Source organism: Bos taurus, chromosome 21, assembly GCF_002263795.3.
Source record: "Bos taurus isolate L1 Dominette 01449 registration number 42190680 breed Hereford chromosome 21, ARS-UCD2.0, whole genome shotgun sequence".
Taxonomy (NCBI): Eukaryota; Metazoa; Chordata; class Mammalia; order Artiodactyla; family Bovidae; genus Bos; species Bos taurus.
In genome coordinates this window covers 68,614,511-68,641,438 of record NC_037348.1, presented here as the reverse complement: position 1 = coordinate 68,641,438, position 26,928 = coordinate 68,614,511, and the positions used below count along the sequence as shown (strand labels likewise).

At 63.8% G+C, this 26,928-nt stretch overlaps 1 protein-coding gene across 2 annotated transcripts; it reads right to left on the bottom strand.

Annotated features, from left to right (window-relative positions):
* Positions 1-23,374, bottom strand: ASPG (asparaginase). 2 transcript variants are annotated; one of them, NM_001305013.2, is made up of 16 exons: positions 23,280-23,361; positions 18,030-18,138; positions 17,391-17,502; positions 15,370-15,495; positions 14,487-14,570; positions 13,747-13,873; positions 8,216-8,328; positions 7,064-7,246; positions 6,855-6,968; positions 6,232-6,348; positions 5,482-5,577; positions 5,139-5,302; positions 2,749-2,835; positions 1,014-1,113; positions 603-683; positions 1-115 (listed from the first exon to the last, which is right to left on the bottom strand). In NM_001305013.2, the coding sequence occupies exons 1-16, from the start codon at positions 23,359-23,361 to the stop codon at positions 95-97; spliced, it is 1,716 nt and encodes a 571-aa protein (NP_001291942.1). In that variant the 3' UTR covers positions 1-94. The 2 variants fall into 2 exon arrangements, with proteins under 2 accessions (NP_001291942.1, XP_059734948.1); XM_059878965.1 differs by lacking the exon at positions 2,749-2,835 and having other exon boundaries at positions 23,280-23,374.
* Between the last annotated feature and the right edge of the window lie 3,554 nt (positions 23,375-26,928).

Genomic DNA, 26,928 nt, shown 5'->3' with positions numbered 1-26,928 from the left:
AGCATGGTCAGGGCCGGGGGTGCCGGGTGGCTCCGTCCCTCCAGCAGGTCTCAACAGGAAGGAACAGCTCACGCCGCAGCAGGAGAGCTTCAGGTTAGACACCAGGCAGCACTTCCTGGAAAAGGTAGGTCTCTGGAGAAGGAGTGGAGGCCCAGGTACTGCATGGGGGCAGGGCAGACAGACAAGCCTGGGCACCTGTCAGTGGGGCCCAGCCTTTCACGAGGGAGGGACCCAAGGACCTGAGCAAAGCCAACCAGAGGGAGAATCTTCCAGTAGGCCAGCTGATGGGGTGGGGGCAGGGAGCCAGCCGGGAGCGCCGTCCACCCGGCCCAGTGGGTGCTGGGGTCCGGGCGGGTGCAGGTTGGGCAGGACGGGCCCAGCAGGGTCCCTCCAGGCTTGGGAGATTCCTGGCCATGGCCGGGCCTCCAGGGCTGTGGCCAGCTGCCCTGTGGGGTGGCCTGGCCGGATGGAGTGTGGGTCTGAGCTTGGCCATCCCTCTGGGAAGCCCTCCGTCCAGAGACTGCAGCTCCCCTCATAGGGTGAGCCCTGCCCCCAGGACACCGTCCCCACCAGCGCCTGACCACAGCGAGTAGGGGACTTACTGGGCCTGGAGCCTGGTCACCAGCCCCACCCCGAAGGTTCTGCAGGAGGGCCACCACTTCCAGGTTCCCAGCTACCTCTGCCTGTGGGGTGTGTTGGGGGGCTGCCTCAGGCGGGTGGACCAGCAGGCTGGTCCTGAACACCCCTGCACCGGGGGGGGCTCCCACCCATGCATCGAGGACCCCGTGTCTCCTCCACCCCTCCTTGTTCCCACAGCTCTGGACCCTGGTGGGTGGGGGGGGGGCCTGGGACAAGAGAAGGGATAGCCCCCTCCCCAACCCACAGTTCCCGCATATGGAATGCCTCTGCAAGGAGGGCAGGGGTTGGGCATTTTGGGAAGGGGGAGCCGGTGGCGCAGTCAGGGAGGGCTTCCTGGAGGAGGTGGTCCCAGAGAGGGCACCGGGGGCACTCACGACGTGCAGCGCGCTGCGCCCATCATACCCGGGCTGCCTCAGGTCGGCCCCTGCCTGCCCCCACGCCCGCAGGCCCTCACAGTCTGCCCTGGACGCCAGCCTGGGAGGGGGAGGGGAGGAGGGGGAGCCGTTGCGGACTCCTGGGTGCCCGGCCATCTGCCCACCGGCTCTCTTGCAAAGCCAGCCCTGAACAGCTGACCCAGCAGTGACCAGGGTCCCCGGGGCCGGCCAGCAGCCTGGACTCTGGTGTCTACACCTGTGGGGGTGGCTGTGACTCAGGTCGAGGGTACACACACACACACACACACACACACACACACACACACACGGGTGCACGTGCACACACGCTGAGCACCGCCTGCCAGTTTCATCTTTCACAACATAGCTCTCCCCGGGCGGGGCCTGTGGGGGCGGGAGGAAAGTCAGAGGCAGCCCAGTGGTGGAAAGAGCGTCACATGGGGGCCCGGGGTGGGGGGCTCTGGACCAGCGGGCTGGCCAGGAGCGGATCTGGGCCTGCCTGCCCTGGAGAGGTGGGGGCACCGAGGGGCGGCCCTCTCCCTTCCCCCTGCTCTCAGAGGCACCACCCCCCCAGCCTAGGACCGGGAGCCACGGGGAGGGGGCCACGCCAGGGGTGCCAGCTGGCTGCGGGGAGGGCAGGGCCGACCCCCAGTACTTCCTCTGAGTCAGGAGCCCACAGCAGCAGCGCCCCCCCACAGGGCACGGGGTCGTCTCTAAGGTGAATCACGCTGACGCACCGCCAGCAGCCCTCGGACCTGGCCCCAGGCCTCTCGCACTGGTTCCCACACAGTTGCTTCTTGGGGAGCTGGTCAAGGGCCCCCTCAAGCCAGCCAAGCAGCTCAGGTTGGATGATCTGCTCCCATGGGACCTGTCCCTGCCCCTCCACCTGCCTCCCCGGCTGTCAATTGAGGAGTCGTCAAGGCCCACCTGAGCCGGGTCAACCCAGGAGTCCCTCCAGAGCCAAGCCCTTCCTGCCTGGGTCCCGTCACCGCAGGTCACACCCCCCTCCCCCCAGCCCTGTCATCGCTGAAAAGTCAGCAGGATCCATCCACTCGGGGACACTGAACTCCAGGGGGGAGGGGCCGAGACTGGGGACCCGTGGGGTCTGTGCACCCCACTCTGTACAGGATGGGGACCCCCTGGGCTGGGTGAGACCTCGCTGGAACCAAGGCAGGGGGGCTGGGGAGAGGCTGGCTTGCAGGGACCCAGGGGGCCAGAGCTTCAGGTCCTCGTCCTGGTGAGCAGGCAGCCACCCTCCACCAACCACCTACTCAGCCTGAGACGCAACCCCAGTCACCCACCCTGGGGGCTCTGACTTCAGTGCCGCTCCCAGCCTCCCGACCTGGCTTCTGCTGGTGCTCCGGCCTCTCCTGCCTCCACCTCCTTTTCCCCAAGACCCTCCTTGCTTCCTCCCTACCTAGAGGCCTCCGGCCTGGCCCGCCGCACCCCAGGCTGGACGTGGGAGGAGCTGGTGGGCACTGGGGAGGCCACCCCACAGGGAGGGCCTGGGGGGCAGAGGACCTTGGGCTGCCGCCTGCCCACCCCCTACTCCCAAGGGCTCCAAGGGCCCAGCTGGTGCAGACGGAGGGCAGGGCGGGCTCTCCCCGTGTGAAGCTCCCCCTCCAAGCCCACCATCCCTCCCCAGTGCTTGGTTTCCACCTCGGAGCCCCAGGCCCCATCATGTCCCAGGAAGCACAGGTGCGCCTGCGAGCCTCACCGGCACAGCTCCGTCCCCGAGTCCTCCAGCTCCTGGGGGGACAGGCAGGCCCCAGCTGCCCGCAGCAGCCCAATGACATCCCTATGCCTGCCGTGAGAAACAGCGGGGTGACCACCTGCCCAAGGCAGCATCTGCCAGATGCCAGCAGGCCAGGACCGGGAGCCCACCCTCACCGGACGCACTCAGAACCACGCTGGGGCTCAGCCCAGGCCGAGCAGCTCAAGGCCCAGGCCCACCCGAGGGCACGGCTGTGGGCACCGGGAAGGCCCAGCCTGGGAGACCGCCCTGTGGAGCTCGCACACGCTCGGGGAGTCTGCAGAGACTGAGTCCACTGGGCCCGTGCTCTGCCCTTGAGGGTGGGGTGGTGAGGAGATACCAACAGAGAACGCGGGGACAGGCTGGCCCGCAGCGGGGCCCAGATGACTGCAGGCGTCCAGGGGCACCTAGCCTGAGCCCCGCGTGCGGGGTGAGCCTCCATGGGGTTCGCAGGGTGGGGGTGAAGCTCAGTGAGGCAGGAGAACAGAGAGCCGGGGCCGGGGGAGGACCATCAACTGCAGTCACCCCACTTCTGGGGAGCCTGGGGAGGATGGGGAGTCCCACAGGCTTGGCACCCCCCCTCCAGCCCAGAACCTTCCAGGGTGGGGCCACCCCCCACCCCAGGGCACAGCAGGGCCCTCTTGGGGGTGAGACCGGTTTGGGAAGTGGGGGAGGTGTTGTGACAGCGGCCAGGACGAGGGGGTGGGGCCACGATGGGGTGAGCTCACCGCACTACCCACCCACACCCCAGGACGGGCAGCCTGGAGTCTGCAGCCAAATCAGCCTGGCCTGGGTGCCGCGGGCACACCCCACAGGCACCCCACCCCTCTGCCCACTGCCAGGCCTGTTCTGAGAACCTTTGATGCCCCCAGGAAGCGGGGGCTGCTACAAGGCGCCCCAGCCCAGGGCCAACCTGAAGAGGTTGGTGGCTTGGAGTCTCCATGAGACTCAGAAAATCCCCAGCAACAAGCCGGGTTCCCACAGGCTGAGAGCCCCTGGGGAGGGGCGCGGGGCCTGCCACAGACGCCACACAGAGCTCAGCTATCAGCAGGAGCAGACTAAGCAGGATGGGGGTGAAGGACAGGGAAGGAGGGCATGCAGTCCATGGGGTCGCCAAGAGTCGGGCACGACTGAGCGACTCAACAGCAAAGACGCCGGGAAGGAAAGTTCCCAGACGCACACTCACACAGGCGTTCAGCATCATGTGCGTGACAGCTCTGGGCGGCTGGACAGAGGGAGGGGAGGGCAGGGCAGCACTGCCCGGCCTCTGAGGGACCTAAGCCCCTAGAGGGAGAGGCCAGGCGGCCTCCAGGCCCCCCACGTGCCCGGCCGCTGCGAGTCCCCATGGGCCAGCAGAGCAGGTGAGGCTGACCCTCGGAGAGAGGCCAGGAGGGCCTGGGCGGAGGGGAGGAGACCCCCACCCCAGCAGAGGACACAGGACGTGTGTCCGCCAGCCGGATGCCCACACCTCCGCCCTCATGCTGGCCCCTGCCTGCCCCATGGGCTGGGCTCAGTGCCCAAGGCCCTGGCTCCTGAGGGGTGACCTCCAGCTCGTGCCAATCCTCACACAACCAGCCCTGCCAGGGGCCATCCCGCAGCACGTGTGACCCCTCCGGGTGGCCCTGGCCTCTGGCCTTGGTGCCCTCTGACCCTCAGAAGGAACTGGGCATCAAGTGCCCAAACCCACTGCTCAGGGCGCCAGGGCCTCAGTAAGGACTCGGCTCGGCAAGTCTCTACCTGTGGAGGGGAGGTGGGAAACCTCCCCAGAAACACTCAGGTTGGGGACCTGCCTTAAAAAGCCAGGGTTTGTCAGACAGGGCCAGCTTGGGGGACCACCCCCCGAATATCAGGCATGCTGAGTTCACTCCCTAGGGCACCTGTGCCCACCCTGCCCACCTGGCACTATGCAAGCTGCTCTGCAGCCTGCTTCGCCCCAGTGCTGGGCGGAGGGCTTCCCCCTTCGCCCTCGTGCCAGCCCTTCAGGCAGAGGGTGCAGGGAACACACGAGGCCTCTTCTGCTTTTCTTGTTAGAAATTCCCTGCCAGGGTCTTGCTGGACCTGGAGTGCTCAGCTCAGAAGTCACCTCCAGGAAGCCCTCCCTAACCACCCTGCCCCGAGGAGTCCTCCCAGTCTGGGCCCTGCCCACGACCGGCAGGGTCACTGTTGGTACCGAGGGCCCAGGCCGGAAGGGGTGAGGCTCCGGGAAGCAGGTGTCTTCGGTGCCCCCTGGCTCTGCCTGGGGAAGCCATGTGACCACGGGCACACCGAAGGCCCCCCGGAGGCAGCTCTGTCCAGGCCCGGCCCCGGGCAGCGCCCGTGCCTGCACCCCCACCACAGTGCCCGCCGTCAAATACCTGCCCCCCACGGCCAGCAGCAGGGGGCTGAGGCCGCCCTTGTCCCGGGCGTTCACGTCCAGCCCTCTCTGCAGCAGCATGGTGACGGCCCCAGCCTGGCCAGCCCGGGCGGCCGCATGCAGTGGGGTTTGGCCACTGAAGTCCTCCAGGCTCCGGTCACTGCCCTGGGGGGACATAGGGGCCCGTCACCCACCGAGGAAAGGCCACGGGGAAGGGACATCCCAGCAGAGCCACGAGGCCCCGTCGACTGCAGTAAGGGGAGCAGACCCCGGGAAAGGAGATCCAGCCCACCCCCGGGCCCTGTGTGGCCAGGCTGGTCCCCAAGGGTGGATGAGAGACTCACCAGCTCTACCAGCACCTGCAGGGCCTCCAGGTCACCCACGTAGGCCGCGGCACAGGCCAGGCTGGGCACCAGGGCGTCCCACACCTCATCGGCCTCCTGCAGAGGCAGGCAGCAGCACCTCGGACCCCTGCCCCCTCCCCGAGGCCCCCGCCGTACACACGTGGCTGCTGCCCATTCCCCCACTGCCCTCCCGGACAGTCCTGTCCCCACGCTCACTCCACAGGGGGGACACTGAGGCCCACGGTGGGCCCCGGGGCAGCAACCAGACGCGGTGCCCCCGTACCGGGTCTGTACACTTTGCCCAGAGGCAGGGCGGTGAGGGGGGTCACCAGGAGGTCCCAGTCACGGCCGGGAGCCTGGCTCAGCTTGAGTCCCACAACCCAGGCCCAAAAGCCAGCCCTCAGCTCCTTCCCAGGCCCAGGCACCCTGGCGGAGAAGGGAAGGGGCCCCGGTCTGGCCCCTCCTCTGGGGAGACCTTGGAGCAGACCGCCCTCTCGCCCCAGCTGACCCTGCCGGCCCTGGGCTGTTCCATCAGGTGAGCACCATGGTCTGCACGCTGCGTACACGCTGCAAGCGCCCCTCTGGACCACCCAGCCCCTTCCAGACCCCTCTGGATGCCCGCCGGCGAATCCCTGCCAGCCTCCTCGGCTGCTGCCCTGAGCCCTGCCTGCCCCCCGCCCTTGGCTCAGAAGCAGGCTGTGCCTGGGGTTGTTCCACTCCCGTCCCCCGGGGCCCCTACCCACGCTGCACCTGTCTCAGACTGAGGAGCTGGGCGACCCCGCGCCCCAGCACACCACCCCGCAGAGAGGGCCGGGGCTCGTCCACAGTGGGCGGCGTCATCTCCCCGCGCAGGTCCCTGGCCAGCAGCTGGGGCAGATGGGGCGGGGAAGGGGGATACACACAGAAAGAGCCGGGCAGCTCACCAGAGCCTGGACCCAGCAGTCCAGACCCACCAGGCGGGCCAGGCACCCCCAGCCCCCAGCAGAGGGTGCCCCCAGACCGGAAATGCCTCCATCAGGCTCCGTCCTGGGGCCCAGAGCCTGACCCAGCCAGGTCCCCACAGCAGCTCAGCCCACCCTCCAGCCTCCAGCTTAGGGTCTCCCTGGGCCCTGGTGGCCTCTGCCCAGCCGGAGGGGCCAGCCGGGGAAGCACTGGGGTGGGGATACCCTGAAAGCAGGGCGGACCTGGGGCTCCCCAAGAAAGAGTGTGGGGTGTGGGGCTCCCCAAGAGAGTGTGGGGCGGTGTGGGGCTTGGGGGAGGTGACGGGGAGGCCACTTCCAGCCCCCCGCAAAGCCCAGGCACATAATCCCCGGGCTGGGCCCACCCACCACACTCGAGCCGAGGGGCGCGGTCCCCGCTGGAGGCACACACACCTCCTTCCTGCCATCCAGGCTCAGCCCCGGCAGGCCCAGCACATAGGACAGCTTGGCCAGTGCTGCCTCAGACGTCATGTCGAAGCCTGACACGGTCCCAGAGCCGCTCAAGGCCTGGAGGGGCGGGGGTGCGGGTGGACCGTGAAGGAGGCGGGTGGCCAGGGCTCGCCCCTGCCCCCGCCCCAGGCCCTGGCACCCCCTGCGCCCACCATGCCGGCTCCGTAGTCGGAGGTGACGGCACCCTGGAGGCAGTGGGTGCAGTTGACGATGATCAGGCCACGCTCGGCCGCCGCCCGCAGCTCCTGAAGCAGGTCGGGCTTGGTGGGCCCGTTCCCGGAGCCGAAGGTCTCCATGACCACGCCCTTCATGGGGGGCTGCAGGAAGGCCCGGACCTGTGGGGGCGGGAGGCGGGGACTCGCTTCCACCAAACACGGGCAGCGGGGGCTGTCCACCTCGCTCCCCTTCACATCTTCCCTGAGTGACCCCCGTCCCCTCCTGAGCATTAGGGCCATGAACACTGTGGAGACAGGTCAGAGGTCACAGGGAGCCGGCCGGACATGAGAAGGGGCCGTCAGGGGCCCCAACGAGGGCAGGGATCCCACCCCAGCTGGGCCACCCACCGCCCTCCTGGCCCTCCATCCGGCCCGAAGCTCTGACACACGACAGGTGATGCTCCCAGCAAGCCGGCGGGCGGGGACGGGCGCTGCAGCTGGACACACTGAGCTCAGGGCACGCTGAGGCTGAGCTGTTGGCCTGTGCTAAGGGTCCAGCCCCCTGGCTGTGTCCCCATCAGAGCCTTCAGTTCAGCCCAGTCGCTCAATCATGTCCGATTCTTTGCGACCCCATGGACTGCAGCACACCAGGCCTCCCGGTCCTTCACCAACTCCCGGAGCTTGTTCAAACTCATGTCCATCGAGTCAGTGATGCCATTCAGCTATCTCATCCTCTATCGTCCCCGTCTCCTCCCGCCTTCAATCTTTCCCAGCATCAGGGCCTTTTCCAATGAGTCAGCTCTTCACATCAGGTGGCCAAGATATTGGAGTTTCAGCTTCAGCAGCAGTCCTTCCAATGAATATTCAGAACTGATTTCCTTGAGGATGTACTGGTTGGATCTCCTTGCTGTCCAAGGGACTCTGAAGGGTCTTCCCAGAGCCTTCAGCCCTCATCAGAACCACCATCAGCTCCCTCCTCCTCTCCAGGTAGAAGCCAAAGGTAAAAGTTCACCTATTCCTGGCAGCTCCCAGGAACCAGCAGACTGGAGTCTGGGGCCCACTGCTGGACGATGCTGTTCCTGCCCTGACGGCCCAATAGCCCCCATGGAGTGAAGCGCTGGGGTGCCACCAGGGAGGCGGGGTCCCTACCAGGGAGGCGGGGATCCCGGGGTAGAGGCGCAGCAGGCCCACGTTCCGCTCCATGCTGCTGTGCACCACCAGCCGGCCCTGCCCGCGGACTCTGCGCACCAGCTCCTGGCTGACTGCGGGGACAGACGGACCAAGAGTAGAATTAGGCTATCTGGGGCCACAGCCAGGCCCCGCCTCCCCCGGGCGCCTCTGAAGCCCCCTCCCCTGCCCCCCTTCAGCTCGCTCAGCCAATGGGCGCAACCCAGCCTGAGCCAGCCCAGGGATGGGATGGGATCCAGGGGGCAGGAGGACCCTGCAGGGGAGTTGGGGGGGTGGCTCGGGGGTAGGGCCTCCCAGACGAGGGCACGGCTGCTGCAATGGCAAGCGGGCAGGGCGCGGGGCCCCAGGATCCGGGGTCCCAGGTCCCACGAGCAGTCTGGGCAGCAGCCTCTGACCAGCCAAACTCACGGGCCCCTTGCAGGGCGCCCGCTGGGCCCGGAGCCCAGCAGGTCCATGAATGAACGAGTGAGTCTTCAGGATCCCAAACCTCTGGGGAAACCTCCATCTCATTCACCCCAAAGTCTCAGGAGTAACCTGAGCCCGGCCCGCTCCCCACACCCAGGGCAGGTTTCCGGCTCCTGAGCCCCGAGGAGAGTGGAGCAGCAGTGCCTGAGGGTCAGTGCCCGCCACCCAGAGAACCCCCAGGCCTTAGGCTCGCCATGGACCTAGAGATGGCAGCTCCGTAGGGACCACATCGCCGGAGCCACCCCGCCCTCCTGCTGCGCCCACGGGCGGGGCACAGGGGCGGAGGTCTGGGCAGCAAGCCTGGCCTCTGACCCTCAGGAGCATGGCATTGAGCCCGAGTCCCATCCATCCTCTTGGCCCCTCAAGCAGGCAGAGGGTGGGTGCCAAGACCCCTCGAGAGGCTGTGGAGGAAGCAGGTGCCAAGGAGACCCCTTCATCCAGCCCAGGGAAACCAGGCCCAGAGCGGGAAGGGGCTTGAGAGGCTGCCCAGAGTCAGGTGCAGAACTCAGAGGGGAATAGGGGCTCCAGGACCCCCACCAGGGCTCCTCCAACAGCCCGTCCTGTGGCGGGTGTAAGCCTGCCTGCCTCCTGCTGTTTCCACCAGAGGAATGCTCAGTCAGTTCAGTCGCTCAGTTGTGTCCGACTCTTTGCCACCCCATAGACTGCAGCACTCCAGGCCTCCCTGTCCATCACCAACTACTCCCGGATTTGCTCAAACTCATGTCCATCGAGTCGGTGATGCCATCCAACCATCTCATCCTCTGTCGTCCCCTTCTCCTCCCGCCTTCAGTCTTTCCCAGCATCAGGGTCTTTCCCAATGAGTCGGTTCTTCGCTTCAGGTGGCCAAAGTATTGGAGTTTCAGCTTCAGTATCAGTGCTTCCAATCATTCAGGACTGATCTCCTTTAGGATGGACTGGTTGGGTCTCCTTGCAGTCCAAGGGACCCTCAAGAGTCTTCTCCCAACACCACAGCTCGAAAGCATCAATTCATCGGTGCTCAGCTTTCTTTATAGTCCAACTCTCCAATCCATATATGACTACTGGAAAAACCATAGCTTTGACTAGATGGACCTTTGTTGGCAAAGTAATGTCTCTGCTTTTTAATATGTTACCTAGGTTGGTCATAACTTTTCTTCCAAGGAGCAAGCATCTTTTAATTTCATGGCTGCAGTCACCATCTGCAGTGATTTTGGAGCCCCCCAAAATAAAGTCTGTCACTGTTTCCATTGTTTCGCCATCTATTTGCCATGGAGGGATTGGGACTGGATGCCATGATCCTTGTTTTTTGAATGTTGAGTTTTAAGCCAGCTTTTTCACTCTCCTCTTTCACTTTCTTCAAGAGGCTCTTTAGTTCCTCTTCAATCTCTGCCATAAGGGTGGTGTCATCTGCATATCTGAGGTTATTGATATTTCTCCTGGCAATCTTGATTCCAGCCTGTGCTTCAGCCAGCCCAGCGTTTCACATGATGTACTCTGCATAGAAGTTAAATAAGCATTTCACATGATGTGCTCTGCATAGAAGTTAAATAAGCAGGGTGACAATAGACAGCCTTGACGAACTCCTTTCCCCACTTGGAACCAATGGGGAACAACCAGTCCGTTGTTCCATGTCCGGTTCTGTTGCTTCTTGACCTGCATACAGATTTCTCAAGAGGCAGGTCAGGTGTTCTGGTATTCCCATCTCTTTCAGAATTTTCCACAGTTTATTGTGACCCACACAGTCAGAGGCTTCGGCATAGTCAATAAAGCAGAAGTAGATGTTTTTCTGGAACTCTCTTACCTTTTCAATGATCCACCAGATGTTGGCAATTTGATCTCTAGTTCCTCTGCCTTTTCTAAATCCAGCTTGAACCTGTGAAAGTTCTTGGTTCATGTACTGTTGAAGGCTGACTTGGAGAATTTTGAGCATTACTTTGCTAGCGTGTGAGATGAGTGCAATTGTGCGGTAGTTTGATCATTCTTTGGCATTGCCTTTCTTTGGGATTGGAATGAAAACTGACCTTTTCCAGTCCTGTGGCCACTGCTGAATTTTCCAAAATTGCTAACATATTGAGTGTAACATTTTAACATCATCATCTTTTAGGATTTGAAATAGCTCAACTGGAATGCCATCACCTCCACTAGCTTTGTTCATAGTGATGCTTCCTAAGGCCCACTTGACTTCACCTTCCAGGATGTCTGGCTCTAGGTGGACGATCACACCATCGTGATTATCTGGGTCGTGTAGAGTTCTTCTGTGTATTCTTGCCACCTCTTAATATCTTCTGCTTCTGTTAGGTCCATACCATTTCTGTCCTTTATTGTGCCCATCTTTGCAAATCAAAAGTAATAGCTGATAATAAACCAAGGAATATTCCAGAGACACGCTGCCCTTTCACAGAGAGCTGGGAGTGGGGGGGAGCTGGGGGTGGGAGAGGAGGGAGCTGAGTGTCGGGGGGGGAGCTGGGGGTGGGAGAGGAGGGAGCTGAGTGTTGGGGGGGAGCTGGGAGTGGGAGAGGAGGGAGCTGAGTGTTGGGGGGAGCTGGGGGTGGGAGAGGAGGGAGCTGAGTGTTGGGGGGGGGCTGGGGGTGGGAGAGGAGGGAGCTGAGTGTTGGGGGGGGGCTGGGGGTGGGAGAGGAGGTAGCTGAGTGTTGGGGGGGGCTGGGGGTGGGAGAGGAGGGAGCTGAGTGTTGGGGGGGAGCTGGGGGTGGGAGAGGAGGGAGCTGAGTGTTGGGGGGGAGCTGGGGGTGGGAGAGGAGGGAGCTGAGTGTTGGGGGGGCTGGGGGTGGGAGAGGAGGGAGCTGAGTGTTGGGGGGGCTGGGGGTGGGAGAGGAGGGAGCTGAGTGTTGGGGGGAGCTGGGGGTGGGAGAGGAGGGAGCTGAGTGTTGGGGGGGAGCTGGGGGTGGGAGAGGAGGGAGCTGAGTGTCGGGGGGGCTGGGGGTGGGAGAGGAGGGAGCTGAGTGTCGGGGGGGCTGGGGGTGGGAGAGGAGGGAGCTGAGTGTCGGGGGGGCTGGGGGTGGGAGAGGAGGGAGCTGAGTGTCGGGGGGGCTGGGGGTGGGAGAGGAGGGAGCTGAGTGTTGGGGGGGCTGGGGGTGGGAGAGGAGGGAGCTGAGTGTTGGGGGGGCTGGGGGTGGGAGAGGAGGGAGCTGAGTGTTGGGGGGGGCTGGGGGTGGGAGAGGAGGGAGCTGAGTGTTGGGGGGGCTGGGGGTGGGAGAGGAGGGAGCTGAGTGTCGGGGGGGCTGGGGGTGGTCAGAAGAAGGGTGGCGGCGGCAGCAGCAGGGAGTGATGTCCTTTACTTTAGGGCGGGGCCCAGGAGTTCTGGCTGCAGAGGAGGGTTTGCGGAGACAAAGAGGGCCCACACCCACCACACGACTAGCCCATACCCTGAGAGCCCACGGGACCCCGAGTCCTTCCACTTGGGCCTGCCAAACACCGAGGGACGCTGCCCCACGTGCAGAGGGGCCGAGAGGGAAGGGAGGCGGTGTGAGGCCCACCGCGGCCGGGCGGGGTCCCGCTCAGTCCTGACCGTGGCCTCAGGTCGATGCGGCCAAACCCGGTGTACTGGGGGACGGTGGTTCCGAGTCCCCTGCAGCCACCGGGGCCCCACTGGCCACAGCCTGGAGGCCTGACTCCCCCTCCTCAGGGCCGGGGTTTCTGCTCCGAGAGGACCTAGGGCTCCTGGAGACCCGGGTGACCACACGTGCCGTGGCCACTTGGCGGGGGGGTGTCGGGACCAGCGTGGGGGGCAGAACCCCGTGCTCCCCTCCCGGCACAGCTCAGCCCCTCCTGAGCCCCGGCCTCACAGAGGGCCGGGAAATGCAGCAGAAAGCAGTGAGGGGCTCCACCGGGCCTGGCCTGGGCAAAGCCTGGCGTTTCTCAGCACCTGTACTGGGACTGGCCTGGGCCCTTGACACCACATGGGCACCCTTGCACCGGGCCGGAGGACACGCTCCTCCCGGGATCACAGGCGTGGAGGGTCCACGTCTCACCCCTCAGGGCCAGCATCAGCCACTCACCCACCCAGCCACTTGCACCAGCGTGCCCTGTGCTTCGAGGCCGGCATGGGCTTGGCGTGGCCCCAGCAAAGGCCCAGGATCCAGGGCGAACTCCTCTGCACCCTTTAGCGGGCCACGTCCCGGAAGCTCCCCTCTGAGCCCCAGACCAGGAGTGACTCAGCCCCACGGGGCAGGCAGGCCTGCACAGCGGCCGCCCCACCTTCGTGCCCATTCTTCCTTCCTCAGCTGGTTGGCACTGAGGCAGGAGGGGCTGAGCGCCACCACTCAGCACAGCCCGGAGGCGGATCCATCCACCAGCACTAGCCCACGCGCCACCTCCTCCAGGAAGCCTTCCTGACTCTCCCCCTCAGCAAGCACGTGCCCCCTGCCTGACCCCCAGACCCCAGCAATGCTACACACACACCTCAGACACACAGACGTGCTCTGGGCCTCCCCAACCTCCAGGGCATGCGGACAAGCAGGGTGGGTGGGCAGGGGGAGGGAAATGCAGGCTAAGACCCGGGAATGGACTCAGGACTCGGGCCGCAACCCCTCCCGGCATGTCCCTTCCTTCTCGGTGTGCAGTTCTGACCCAGTGGTCTCCCCGCCCCACCCGCTGTGGCCCACAGCCACCTGGCAGAGATCTTCTCCTCCCCAGGGCAAGCGTGGGGGCCTCAGGGGGAGTTCTCAGGACCCACCCACAGCTGGAGGCATCAGACAGTCCCAGGAAGGGGTGCTGGGGCAGAGACTCCCCTGAAGGTCCCCAGGATTCGGTCACTCCACTGGAACCACGTCCCCACGAGGCCACTGAGGGACTCCTGGGCCTGGGGCCCCGTGGCTGGGGCGGGGCACCCAAGAGGCTGGCCCCCACACAGCCTGGCTCTGAGCCAGGGTGACCTGGGGATGTCCGTATTCTGAGCGGCCCCCCACCCCGGGTTCTCCGCAGAGTTGAGGGCTGCGCTCCCCAACCCAGGGCCGCCCACAGGCCCCACAGCAGCTACGGCAGGACACGACCCCAGGCGGACGCCCCCGCTGTGGGCCCTGCTCGCTTACTCGTGACGTCAGCGCCCACGGTGGCCAGAGGCGGCAGGTTGGGGGAGCAGAAGGCCGCGAACCTGCGCGCGTCCACTTTGGTCACCCGGTTGCCCCGAAACAGCTGATTCTGGAAGAACAGGCAGACCTGCGGGGCAGGAGGGGCCGCAGCTCAGCACGGGGAGCCCGGGCCGCCCCCAAGCTTCACCTCACCCACCAGGCACCCCGACCCCACTCTGGAGCTGTTCTGGGGCGGGGGCTGTGAATGGTACTCGTGAAGCTCCTCCCCACAGCGGGCCGCCTCCCAGGTTCCTCCCCTCCCCTGAGACGTGAGGGAGGGTCTGGGAAATGTCTCTGTGGCAGAGCAAGGTGCAGAGGCACCAGAGGGGGTCCCAAAACCACACCCCGAATGGCCTGTTTCTACGGAAGCTCACACACGTTCACGTGTATGTGATGTAGATGGACACATACACCACGTCCTCAGCACGGGACAGGTTAGATAGATGTACATCACACACACGCAGAGCCCAGGAAAGCCCCCCGCGCCGCCAGCCGCAGGTGTCTGGGGTGGGGCGCGGGCACAGGCTCCCACTGCCCGCTGCTTTCCCATTTTCTCTATGGTGAGGGTGTAGCTCATGCTCAAGGTGAAACACGGAGCTTTAGCCCTGCCGGCCCCCTCACCTGCATCCCCCAGGGAAGGCGCCAGCCCCCACCCCGCGCTGCACCCCAGACCCCGCCCCGCTCACAGGAGGAGGCGGTACCTCGGGGATCACGTACTGGCCGGCCAGCAGCAGGGCGCCCAGCAGGTTCTCCCGGCCGTCATTCCACAGGGCGTGGATGGGCACCTGGGGAGAGGCCGGGGCAGGCTCAGGCCTAGGGGCCGCACCTGCTGACCGTGCTCCTCCAGCCCGGCCCAGCCCCCTCTGCTCCCCCCAGACCCCCGTGCCCCCTGCCGGGTGCTGGCCAGTCCCCAGGCTCAGGCAGCACACGATGCCCTGGGACCCGTCACTGCTCAGCCCAGCCCCCTGGCCCCCAGGGCACCGAGGCCAGGCCCTCACACTGCCCAAGCCAGTGCCTGGGCCGGGCAGGCAGAGGGGAGCTGGGGGCTGACCGCAGGTGCAGGCGAGGGCAAGCAGCTTCAGGCGGGGCCTCCGAGCACCGGGTCACAGACCTGCCCCAGATCTGCTGTGGGGCCGGTGCCCCAGCAGTGGCTGGCCTGTACCCAGCTCCCCCACATCTACCAGGAAGGCAGAAAAGGGCTGGACTGCCACGGCATGGGCAGAGGGGTCGGCTGGGGAGGGGCCCCCAAGGCCTCCAATGGAACCACCCTAGGCTGAGCCACTGTCCTGGGTGCTCATAGGGCCTGTGGACGTGGGCCGGCTGCCCGGCTTCTGCGCCTCATCTGCCCTGGCGATAGCAGGAGCGTCCCACCGGGGCCAGAGTGGGGGGAGGAGAAGACAAAGCAGGGCCGCAGGCTGGCAGCAGGCAGGAGCCCGGCGCTGATTGGGCACTGGCCAAGCGGAACCACCAGGACCCGCAAGACCGGGCATGGAGCCAGGGACCCACCTGCCCTCTCAATGACCCTGTGGCCTGGGAAGGCCCCGATCCACGCGGCCTCTGCCCAGCGGGCGCCCGGGGAGGTACCTGGGCCCCGGTGAGGATGACGGTTTTCTGCAGGTTCTCCAGCACGAAGGAGAGCACGGAGGCGGCGAAGGCCATGGTGTCAGTGCCGTGGATGACCACAAAGCCGTCGTACCGCGCGTAGTGGCTCTGCAGGGGCGGCGGCCAGCTCAGGCCGCCCAGCTCCTGGGAGCAGGTGCTGGTGCCCCCACACACAGCTGGCGGAACTCAGGGACGCGCGGGCGGGCCCCAGTCACTGCCAGCCGGGGAGGCCCACAGGGAACGGAGCCCCTGCCCCTGTGCTCTGCTCTCTTCCAGGACAGCCTCCTCCCCTGAACCCCTGGGGGTCTCCTAGTGACACCCCTTGGCCCCGAGAGATCTTGGCAGGGGTCTCCAGGCATGTTGATGCCGGGGTGGAAAGATTCCCCGAGCAATGCCCGACCTGGGCTCCTGAGCACACCGTCAGCTGGACGAAAGTGCCGGGCCCAGCTCAGTGCTCCGGAGGGCCCCTTGCTGAATGACCACTGCCCCTGAGGGCAGCAGGGGCTGTGGGGCGAGGAAGCCCACCAGCCTCTCGGTCCAGTGGGAGGGCCAGGCATGCGCACAAGCAACAGACACGAGGCACAGCCCGCGCTGGAAGATGAGATGTCGGAGGTGGGCAGGGTGCGGACAGCAGGCATGGGCACAGCCCCTCCAGGGAGTCAGAAGGCCCCCCTGGCACGCAGGCCAGCTCTGCAGGGACACCCCCCAGCCACCGCCTCCGTGGGAGCAGCCAAGGCCTCAGGAGGCAGTTGGCCTGGGCTGTGGTTGCGAGGAGCATGGCACCCGGAACCATGGGGCCCCGGGGACCTCTCTTGAAGCCCATCAAGAGACCAAGCCAGGCGGGGCTCAGAGCTGCATAGGAGCAGAGACACGTGGTGGACTGGCCCGCCCTCTGCTGGCCACACCAGGCAATTGCCTGTGGCTGGACAGCAGGACGAAGAATTGATGCTTTTGAACAGTGGTTGGAAAAGACTCTTGAGAGTCCCTTGGACTGCACGGAGGTCCAACCAGTCCATCCTAAAGGAATCAGTGCTGAAAATTCACTGGAGGGACTGATGCTGAAGCTGAGACTCCAACACTTTGCCCACCTGATGCGAAGAACTGACTCATTGGAAAAGACCCTGATGCTGGAAAAGATTGAAGGCGGGAGGAGAAGGGGACGACAGAGGATGAGATGGTTGGATGGCATCACCGACTTGATGGACATGGGTTTGCGTGAACTCCAGGAGTTGGTGAAGGACAGGGAGGCCTGGTGTGCTGCGGTTCATGGGGTCACAAAGAGTCGGACACGACCGAACGACTGAACTGAACTGAACTGAACAGCAGTCCTAGATGCTCAGAAAAGCCATCAGGCCCCAACTGTGGGTGCTGCTGGCCAGAGACCAGGGAGACTGCCCCAGACACAGCTGCAAACATCCAGAGACAGGGGCCAGGCCTGGCGCCCCTGGGGCCAGCCCCCGGCTGCCAGGAAGGGTGCCTCAGTGACAAGCCTCTCTCTGGGGAGCAGGGTTTCTTAAGGGGGGAAGGTAAGAAATGGGCCAGGAGGGCCCCCACCCCGGGAGGCAGTAGCTGGGGCTGGCGCTGGTGGGGTGGGAGGATGGAGAGGAGAGCTGATGCGGGTGGGACGCTCTGGCTGCAGGTAAGACGTCTGCTCGGTGCTCTAAACCACGAGCCCTAAACCCACTAAGACTGCACTCCAGGGTGGGCTCGGGGCAGACAGAGCAGAGTGGGCCAGGCATGGAGCTGTCAGTCCGCAGAGGTGTCTCACGTCTCCGTGCAGGACACAGACTGGGAAAAGCTACGTTTTCAAATTGAGAGCCACCTGGGCCACTTCCTCACCGGACAGGTGGGCGTGGGCCTCGACGCGCCCCTCCAGGATGCAGGAAAGAGGGTCGTGGGGCTGCACCGCTGAGGTGGGACCCCCCATGTGCCTCCTCCCAGACCCACCTTCACCGCCAGGCCCCCGCCCCTTCCCCCCAGCCCTCCCCACACTCCCTGGTCACCTCGATGGTCTGGGCGATCTGCACCCACTCGGTGATGGTCATGTCACTGGAGTCAAAGAGGGGCTGGCACTCCAGCACTGTGTAGATGACCCTCTGGTCGGGGCTGGCCGGCCTGAGGGGGTGCGGACGGCAGGCTCTCACTCAGCACCCCCTCCATCGGCAGCCCAGTTCCCTCTGCCCAGTCGGGCACCCAGGGCCGTGGCCTTGGGCCCTGCACCTCCACGGCCCCCGCTTCCGCCTGAGGCTGCAGGAACAAGGACCATGGTCCCTGGGAAGGGCTGCTCCAAGGCAGGAAGTGAACCAGGACACCCCCAGGAGCAGGGCCACTGGCAGGAGGGGTCAGCACCCAGCAGGGAAGAGCACCGGGCAGGCTGGGCCCCGACCTGGGAAGCAGGACCTTTCTGGGGGTGGGGGGACCCCAGGGCCAGCCCCTGCCTCCCCTGAGGGACTTTAAAGGGGACTGCAGTCAGTTCTAAAGCCACCAAAGCGGGGCTGTGCCCTCCAGCAACTCGCTGTGGACACCCCAAGAAGCCACAGCCCGCTAAGCCGGCCTGGCAGGGGCCAGGCTCAGGGTGACCCCCCCACCCCATGACAGCTGGCTGTCGTCCGTGCCCAGGACCCAGGGGAGCGCCCACTCACGGCAGCACCAGGGTGTCCTCGGGGAGGCCGCGGGCCCGGGCGTGCTCCTCGTCATGGAACATGGGCAGCATCTTCAGAACTGCAGCCAGGCCCCTCCCGGGGACGAGCACTGCAGGGAGGCGGGTGGGGGTCAGGGGCTGGCAGCCACCACCAGGGCCCCCCCGCTGCTCCTCGCTGGGGGCCAGGCGCCGAGCAGGACGGGGGCTGGGCGCTGCGGGTGAGCTCTGGCCCTGAGGGAGTCAGACTGGGGGCTCAGGCTGCAGCCGTCCCAGGGCCCTGGCAAGTACGGACCACTGCCCGGAGCCTGGGCCACCGCTCTCCCCGAGACAGCCCAGGGGTCCGCCCGGGGCTCCGGCCGCATCCTGGCTAACACCTCCACCTCCAGACGAGCCCAAGGCCCCAGCGAGGCTCACAACACACACACACACAGCACCCCTCTCCCCGACTTCCCAGAATATCCGCACCATTCTGCCCAGGACACAGGCCTCTGCCTCCGCTCTGCACCCCTTCTCACCCTGCAGATGCTCCCCCTCCAGGCACAGGGCACCACCTCCAGGAAGCCCTCCTTGATGTCCAGGTCCTGGCGCCCTTGCCACACTCACCCAGGTTACCCCTTCTCCTTCCCTGGCCAGAAGCACGCGTCTAAGGAGGCACTGGGCAGAAACGGCACATGTCCTAAGAAAAGCCTAAGAAGCCCCAAGTGTCTCCTGGAAACAAACCTCTTCCTCAGCAGAGGCTCCCAAAGGAATATTTGCATCCAGGCCCTGGCCTCTTGTCCCATCCTGCTCCCTGCAAGCTCTGCGACCTGGGGCAGGTAGGCTGAGTCCTCCTCACTGAGGTTCTGCTGGGCATCGCCCACATGCCTGGCCGTGCTGGACACCCGGACGCAGCAGCAAGGACAACACGCCCCCCGCCCCCCGCCCACTCCAGAAAAGCTTCTTTGGCTGAAACGCCTAAGACCTCCAGGACCAGGGGCAACGGGCACGGTGGTGGAGACCTGGCTCCCAGCCTCCGCCCTCTGCCAGGTGTATCGGCCTCCTGCTGCTGTGCAACAAGTGCCCCAAGCTTAGCAGCTTAAACAGCACCCTTCATTATCTCAGTCTGGAGGTGGGGTGTGGGGTGAGTTCGGGGGTTGGGGGTTGTGATCTTCCTGGAGGTGCTGGAGCAGGTCTGGTCCAGGCTCACCCGGCGGCTGGCAGAACTCAAGTTCATGCCAGTAACAACCAGGAGCCTTCCCAGCCCATACCCCCGGCTGGGGGACCCCGCAACGGCCGGTGGGTCCTGACACTGAATCTCTCTGACCTGGCCTGTGCCTCTTCCCCTCTGCGGAGCCCGACACCTGCCCCGCCCGCACCCCCCACCCTCACCCCACCCACCCACCCCAGCCCCTTCTTGGGCATGTGTTTCCTCCTCAGGCTGGCGGCCAGGATCTCTCCCCAGATGTGAGTCCGGCCATGCGCTCCTTTCCTTGGGGTCGTGGGCCCAGCATCAGACCCGCCCCCCCACCCTGCCTCCAGCTCACTGATGCCCTGTCCCCACCCTGCAGCTCGGGGCAGGGCTCGGCTTCCCTGGCCTCGCCCACCGAGGAACAAATCTGAACAAACCCAGGGAACCAAACCAGCAATGTTTGGGGGCCAGAAGCCACAGACTCTGGGCTGGGCTTCCCGCCCCAGCGCCCTCTCCACACGTCCACCTGCTAAACCCCAGGCCCAGCTCCTGCCAGCCCCGCAGGGAGCACGGCCTCAGAGTTCAGGGTGCTGTCTCCCCAGCCAGAGAAGGATACCTCGGGGAAGGGGCACCTGGAATAGCCACCCCGTCTTCCACCCAGGAAGCCCCCGTGGGGGCTCCATACACTTTGCTGCAGAAGCAACGTGGCTCAGGGAACATCAGTGTGAGACCCTCCCAAGATGCTGGAGGCTGGCCGGGACACGCAGCTGCTGCACAAAGCTCTGGACTGGCCGGCCCTGCTGCTGGGGGGAGGCCCCGACTTCAGACCTGGGCATTGAGGGAGGCCCAGGGCCGCCCACCCACCTGCAGCAGGGGACAAGATGGCCCGTGGATGTCCCCACCTGAGCCCCAGGACGGAGAGGCAACCCTCTGTGGGCGTGAGTTCAGGAGATGATGCTGGCTCCTGGCCTCCATCTGCGTCCTTGTGAGAGGGCTTGACGCCCAGAGGGGAGGGCGGAGGAAGGATAGAGCAGAGCTGGCCCGGATTGGGGAGGTCTCCAGAGGGCCCTCCTGCTGTCTGAGGCCCTGGTTTGGGGTCTCGGGTCAGGGCAGGTGCAGGAGGCTCCCCAACCACTGTCTGTGCCAGCTCCTCTGCAGTGGGTGGCCTTTGGGGATGGCCGTGGAAATCTGAGGATCCACGAACGGGGCGGGTGGTGCGCATGGTCACTACCACCCCAGAGCCAGGCCACTGCTGGCGGACTCGGGGGGTGGGCGCGGGGGGCCCTGACTTCCGGGAACATCCCACCCCAGGGCCAGCAGTGGGCGGGGGTGGGCGCGGGGGGCCCTGACTTCCGGGAACACCCCACCCCAGGGCCAGTGGGATGGCCCGAGAGGAGGCCATCCTCTGCTTCCATTCTATTCTCCCGGGGCAAAGCTCTGCGGACACATCATCATACAAAGCAGCCAAAGGTGTAGGGGAAACGGCGGTGAGAGTGTCAGGAAGTCAACAAATAAAAAATATATTTTTGGATTTTGTAATATTATTGGCTTTTAAGAACGGGAAGTTATTTCCTTCATCAATTGAAGTAAACACCTGTTACCAAAAAAAAAAAAAAAAAAAGCGGGGAGGGGGTTGGGGGTTGGGAAACTTCCCTGGCTGTCCAAAGGTTAAGACTTCCCCCGCAGGGGGCGCAGGTTCGATTCCTGGTCAGGGGACTAAGATCCCATCTGCCGCGCAGTGCAGCAAAAACAAAACAACTAGTAAGCAAACACCTGCTTTCACATCTAATTCTGATTCAGATTCTTTTTCTTAACAAGGGCCCCCAAGCTTCAGGCCCTCCGCAAGCAGAAGCGGCTGCACCGGGTCTCGTCTCCCTGCTGTACAGGCGGGGAGCTGGTCACGGGCAGCGGCCCCACAGACAAGTTCCCCTGTAAGGGCCGGTCTGCCCCAAGGACAGGCGCACGGCAGCCTGTTCCGGGAAGGGCGTCCAGGCCAAGGGCAGGAGAAGCCGTGGGCACTGCCTCTCAGGATCAGGCTGGCCTCCTCCTGTGGCCTCCTGGAGGTCCTGGCCCCCGCAGACCCCGAGGCTCCGCCCGCCGGGAGCCGGGCCCACAGAGGGCGCCCGGGGCGTCGGGGTCTCCGGCCGGGGTGCTGCTGACCCTGGGCTTGCCTCATCAACTGATCTCAGGTTCACGATGCCCCTTGACCAGTGACATCATCTCTGATCTCAGAGAGGGGGAGGGCGAGGGCTGTCCCCAGCCGCCGCGGCCTTGCCCTCCCCTCAGCATCCTGACCTTTGGCAGGGCTCGCGTGCCTGGCAGGCCACTGTTTACCAGCAGGCGCTTGAAATACTCCCAACAGTGAGAATCCAAACAGCCACAGGAGCCGGTGGCCCGCACCCGCAGAGCCAGGCGGGTTAATTATTGACCCCGCAACCGGAATCCCCGGGCAGGCAGGGCCTGGAGCAGCTGGGCGCCCGGCCTCCAGCGGGGCTCGGAGCGGGGTCCCCACGCCCCAGGCCTGCGTCCTCCACGCGCCCCCTTTGCCCTTCTTCCCCCACCCGCTCCTTCCCGGCTCCGGGGCGCTGCCCTTCGGGATCTTGGGAGACGGGCTTGCCTGGAAGTCACTGCCACCACACTCCATTTTTCTAGAGCCCCTTCCAGACAAGGGGATTTGTCAGCTCTTTGGCAAATGCAGGGCCTGTGGGAGTGAGCCGTGGGCGTCCGGGTGGCGGGGGCGGTGATGGGGGGCACAGAACGCAGTGCAGATGGGGTCACGGTCAGAGTCCCCCTAGTCCCTTCAGCCCGGACCCTCGACACCCATGAGCTGAGCTCAATGGGATCACAGGCATCACAGCTGGCCAAGTGCCAAGCCTGGGGGGCTGGGCAGCGACCGGGATGGGTCAGGGCCATCTGAGGACGCCGGCAGAGCCTGCCCGCTCCCCTCTCTCTGCCCCAGCCCTGCAGCCCAGGAGGAGTGACCCCCAGGGTACGGAGGGATGTGGAAAGCCCCCCTGGACAGGGCTCTCTGGGGGTCTGAGCCCTGGGACCCAGCATAGATGGTGCCTGGAACCATCTGTGAACTGGCGGGGCTTGGGGAGGGGGGCGTTAACAGGGACGGAGGACGGGAAGCAGGTGCTGGCGAGAAAGGGCCCGTGGCATCTGAGTAGCTGCTTCAGGGGAACTGCGTGGTGGCGGGGGTGGGGGGCGTGGAGGATGCTCTGTTGGCCCTGGGGGTTGTGGCGGGGCACAGCTGGTTCTGAGGGAAGGGGAGGGCCCTGGGGAGCTGGGAGAGCTCCAAGTAGGAGGACACCCCAGGGCAGGGTGGGGCGGCCCCAGGAGTGAGGCCCGCGGGGGACCTGGGGGCACAGGGAGCAGCCGAGGGCTGGGGAGGGGGCCCGCGGGACGTAGGCGGAAGAGGGCCAGCGCCCCCGCTCCAGAGTGCGGGGCAAGGTTCCAGGCTGAGGCTGAAGGGCTGTCTGGGCCCCTCCTGGAGGGCAAGCACCCCCACAGCCAGGACCCGGGGCCCACGTGGAGGCCACGCTACAACACTCCAGGGGTGAGTGCGGTGCCCTGCCCACCCCTGCAGGCTCCCCGGGTGCTCTGCCCGGCCTGGGGGCACCCCTGCCCCGGGGTCATGCGGGCCCGGCGCCCCCCTACTCAGGCCCTCCCCCGCCCAGCAGTCACCCCTCCCTGACCCAAATCCTGTCAGAGCCCCAGGGCAGGGGAGAGGGAACTCGACCGCCAGGTCTCCGCCAGGTCTCCTGGTGCCAGTGAGCACTGCCCAGAGCCGGCGGGCCGGCCAGGGACAGCAGGGAGTGGCCGGGGTCGCCCTGCAGCCCCTGGTGTCCGGAGTGAGAGGCCCGGACAGCCCTTGAACACCTGCCCACCAGCCCATCTGTGCAGGGACAGGGTCCAACAGGAGCGACGCCCCCCAGGCTCGGGCAGAGAGGAGCCGGCGGCAGCGAGGGGGAGGCGCTGGGTGCCCACCGGAGCGGGGGTCAGGACGGGTCAAATGCCGGCCGGCGGGAGCACGACCCCCACCTCGCCCCCCACCCCGAGCCGGGCGCCCGCCCCACTCACCGCCGCGCTCGCTCCGCATGCCGATGGTGCCGCCGGTGTAGACGGCCAGGAGCCGCCGCTCCGGCCCCGCCGCGCGCGCCATGCCCGCCACCCAGGCTCCGAGGGGACTGGCGGGCCGGCGGGGCGGGGCCTGGGGGGCGGGCACTCGCCGCAGGGTCGGGCCTGTACCTGTCCCCGCAGGGGAGTGGCGGGGCAGGCCCCCAAGGGGCAGGTACTGGGGACAGGTCCCAGCCGCCCCAGTGGCCCGGGGCGTTTTGAGTCGCTGTAGCTTGTGGCACGAAGGCCATGGGCCTCACCGACGGTGGCGCCCGAGGACCCCCGAGCGGAGGGTGGGTGGCCCTCCCCACAGGCCCTGGTGCTCCCCCGACCCAGCACCGTAGACCATGCCTGGGGTCTTCTGCCCTGGAAGGCGAGGCAGGCAGAGACCCCAGCTGGTCCACTCACACTGTCCAGAAGCCCGAGGGGACCCCCTCCAGGGCTGAATAGAGCCCACCCTTCGCAGTCCCGGCTTCCCAGGGGGCGCTGGTGGTAAAGAACTTGCCTGCCAAGGCTGGAATCTCCAGAGTCATGGGTTTCATCCCTGGCTTGGGAAGATCCCCTGGAGAAGGAAATGGCAACCTGCTCCATTATTCTTGCCTGGGAAATCCCGCGGACAGAGGAGTCTGGCAGGCTACAGTCCTGGGGGTTGCAAAGAGTCAGACACAACGGAGTGTGAACACACACACACACACACACACACACACACACACACACCAGCCTTTTGGTCCTGGAGATGGAGGAGGAGGATAGGGAGTATCAGGAAGAACTCTCCGCAGGTGGAGTCAGTCTGTGTAGCCCTCCCCGAGGGCAGCACACCAAGGCCTGTGGGGGACCCACACAGGGGCAGGGAACCACAGCGTGGTTTGGTGGAAAACTGATTCCTCTCCAGAGAGAGCCCTTCTGGATTTGATTCTGATTCCTGGAAGTGATGAGATAAAATTTCTATTTTATGGCCAGACAGAGTGAGGGAAAAAAAAGTCTGGCCTTAAGGGATCAAAGTCTTCTTGGGAGAGTCTTGCCTTTCTCCTCCTCTGTCTTTCAGATGTAAATGTTCTACTTGGTCCGTTCTAGGAACCCTTACCTAGGCCCTCTTTTAAAAATGTAAATTCCACCGTTCCCTTCTCCAGGGGATCTTCCCATTCAGGGATTGAACTCTGGTCTCCTGGATTGCAGGCAGATTCTGAGCCACCAGGGAAGCCCAACTCCTATCCTAAGACAAAACAAAAGGTTGGTTAATTTGGAACTTGACTTGTCAGCGTTAGTCATTCAGGTCTGATTCTTTGCAATGCATAGGACTATAGACCACCAGGCTCCTCTGTCCGTGGAATTCTCCAGGCAAGAATACTGGAGTGGGTTGCCATTCCCTTCTCTGGGGGATCTTCCCAACCCAGGGATTGAGCCCCGTCTCCTGCACTAGAGGCAGATTCTTTACCGTCTGAACCACTGCTACAGCTGCTACTGCTAAGTCGCTTCAGTCGTGTCTGACTCTGTGCAACCCCATAGACCGCAGCCCACCAGGCTCCTCTGTCCCTGGGATTCTCCAGGCAAGAACACTGGAGTGGGTTGCCATTTCCCTCTCCAATGCATGAGAGTGAAAAGTGAAAGTGAAGTCGCTCAGTCATGTCCAACTCAGCAACCCCACGGACTGCAGCCTACCAGGCTCCTCTGTCCCTGGGATTCTCCAGGCAAGAACACTGGAGTGGGTTGCCATTTCCTTCTCCAATGCATGAAAGTGAAAAGTGAAAGTGAAGTCGCTCAGTCGCGTCCGACTCTTAGCGACCCCATGGACTGCAGCCCACCAGGCTCCTCCGTCCATGGGATTTTCCAGGCAAGAGTACTGCAGTGAGTTGCTTCTTGCCTTCTGAACCACAGACAAATACAAATCTTAAGTGTCTTCTCCCTGTATAATAGTAAACAGGGCCTAACCATCTAAACAAGTGATGTTGACTTGTTCCATCTGCCAGAACCCCAGTTTAAATCCAATCCCTCTTGTAACTGACAGGTTTTGGGGGTGGGCAACTTTGTCTTTATCTTATGTATGCACCACCCTTAAGGCAGAAAGTGAAGAGGAACTAAAGAGCCTCTTGATGAGGGTAAAAAAGGAGAGTGAAAAAGCCGTCTTGAAACTCAACTTTAAGAAAACTAAGATCTTGGCATCCTATCCTATCACATCACTTCATGGCAAATAGAAGGAGAAAAAGTGGAAGCAGTGACAGAGTTTATTTTCTTGGACTCCAAAATGAAGCTCCAATACGTTGGCCATCAGAGATGGCCAATGAGTTTGTGAAGAGCAAACTCATTGGAAAAGACCCTGATGCTGGGAAAGAGTGAAGGCAAGAGGAGAAGGGGGCAACAGAGGATGAGATGGTAGGATGGCATCACTGATTCAATGGACATGAGTTTGAACAAACTCCTCTGGGAGATGAAGGACAGGGAAGCCTAGAACGCTGCAGTCCATGAGATCGCAGAGAGTCGGACACGACTGATGAACTGAACAAACACAACAAAATCACTGCAGATGGTGACTGCAGCCAGGAAATTAAAAGATGCTGTTCCTTGAAAGAAAAGCTATGACAAACCTAGACAGCATATTAAGAAGCAGAGCCATCACTTTGCTGACAAAGGCACCTATAGTCAGTCAAAACTATGGTTTTTCTAGTAGTCATGTATGGATGTGAGTTGGACCATAAAGAAGGCCGAGTGCTGGAGAATTGGTGTTTTCAAATTGTGGTGCTGGAGAAGACTCTTGAGAGTCCCTTGGACACCAAGGAGATCAAATCAGTCTATCCTGAAGGAAATCAACCCTGAATATTCATTGGAAGGACTGATGCTGAAGCTGAAGCTCTAATACTTTGGCCACCTGATGTGAAGCTCTAATAGTTTTTCCACCTGACTCATTGGAAAAGACCCTGATGCTGGGAAAGAGTGAGGGCAGGAGGAGAAGGGGACGACAGAGGATGAGATGGTTGGATGGCATCACTGACTCTATGAACATGAGTGTGAGCAAACCCATGGAGATAGTGAAGGCCAGGGGAGCCTGGAAGGCTGCAGTGCAGTGGGTTGCGAAGAGTCTAACAGGACATAGCATTAACAGCAACAAAGGGGTATGTGACGAGGATCAAGGCGGTAACAGTCTTCATTCTTCCTTCTGCAAAGTTTCAGAAGGGTCGGGTTGCTGACAAGGTGTGTGCAAGGTCTCAGGTGGTGAGTCTCCTAATCTGAATGAACTTCTCTGGCCCTTTAATCTTGCCTCAGGTGGAAAATCCCATGGACGGAGGAGCCTGGTAGGCTGCAGTCCATGGGGTCTCGAGGAGTCGGACACGACTGAGCAAGTTCACTTTCACTTTTCACTTTCATGCATTGGAGAAGGAAATGGCAACCCACTTCAGTGTTCTTGCCTGGAGAATCCCAGGGACGGGGGAGCCTGGTGGGCTACCATCTATGGGGTCGCACAGAGTCGGACACGACTGAAGTGACGTAGCAGCAGCAGCAGCAGCAGGTGGTTTCATGGCTGCTCCTTCCCTGATTAGCAACTATTAGAATCTGCTGTTTGGAACAAAGGGAAGGTCAGGGAAGCTGGAGTCTTGCCTGTAAGAAATGGGGGACAAAA

Excerpts from the sequence above, each read along its gene's own strand:
- ASPG (NM_001305013.2), bottom strand. The coding sequence starts at position 23,361 with ATGGCGCGCGCGGCGGGGCCGGAGCGGCGGCTCCTGGCCGTCTACACC. Across the intron at positions 14,571-15,369 it reads TCATCCTCACCGGGGCCCAG|GTGCCCATCCACGCCCTGTG; the intron begins GTACCTCCCCGG and ends GCCTCTCCCCAG. Across the intron at positions 8,329-13,746 it reads CGTGGGCGCTGACGTCACGA|TCAGCCAGGAGCTGGTGCGC; the intron begins GTAAGCGAGCAG and ends CTGTCCCCGCAG.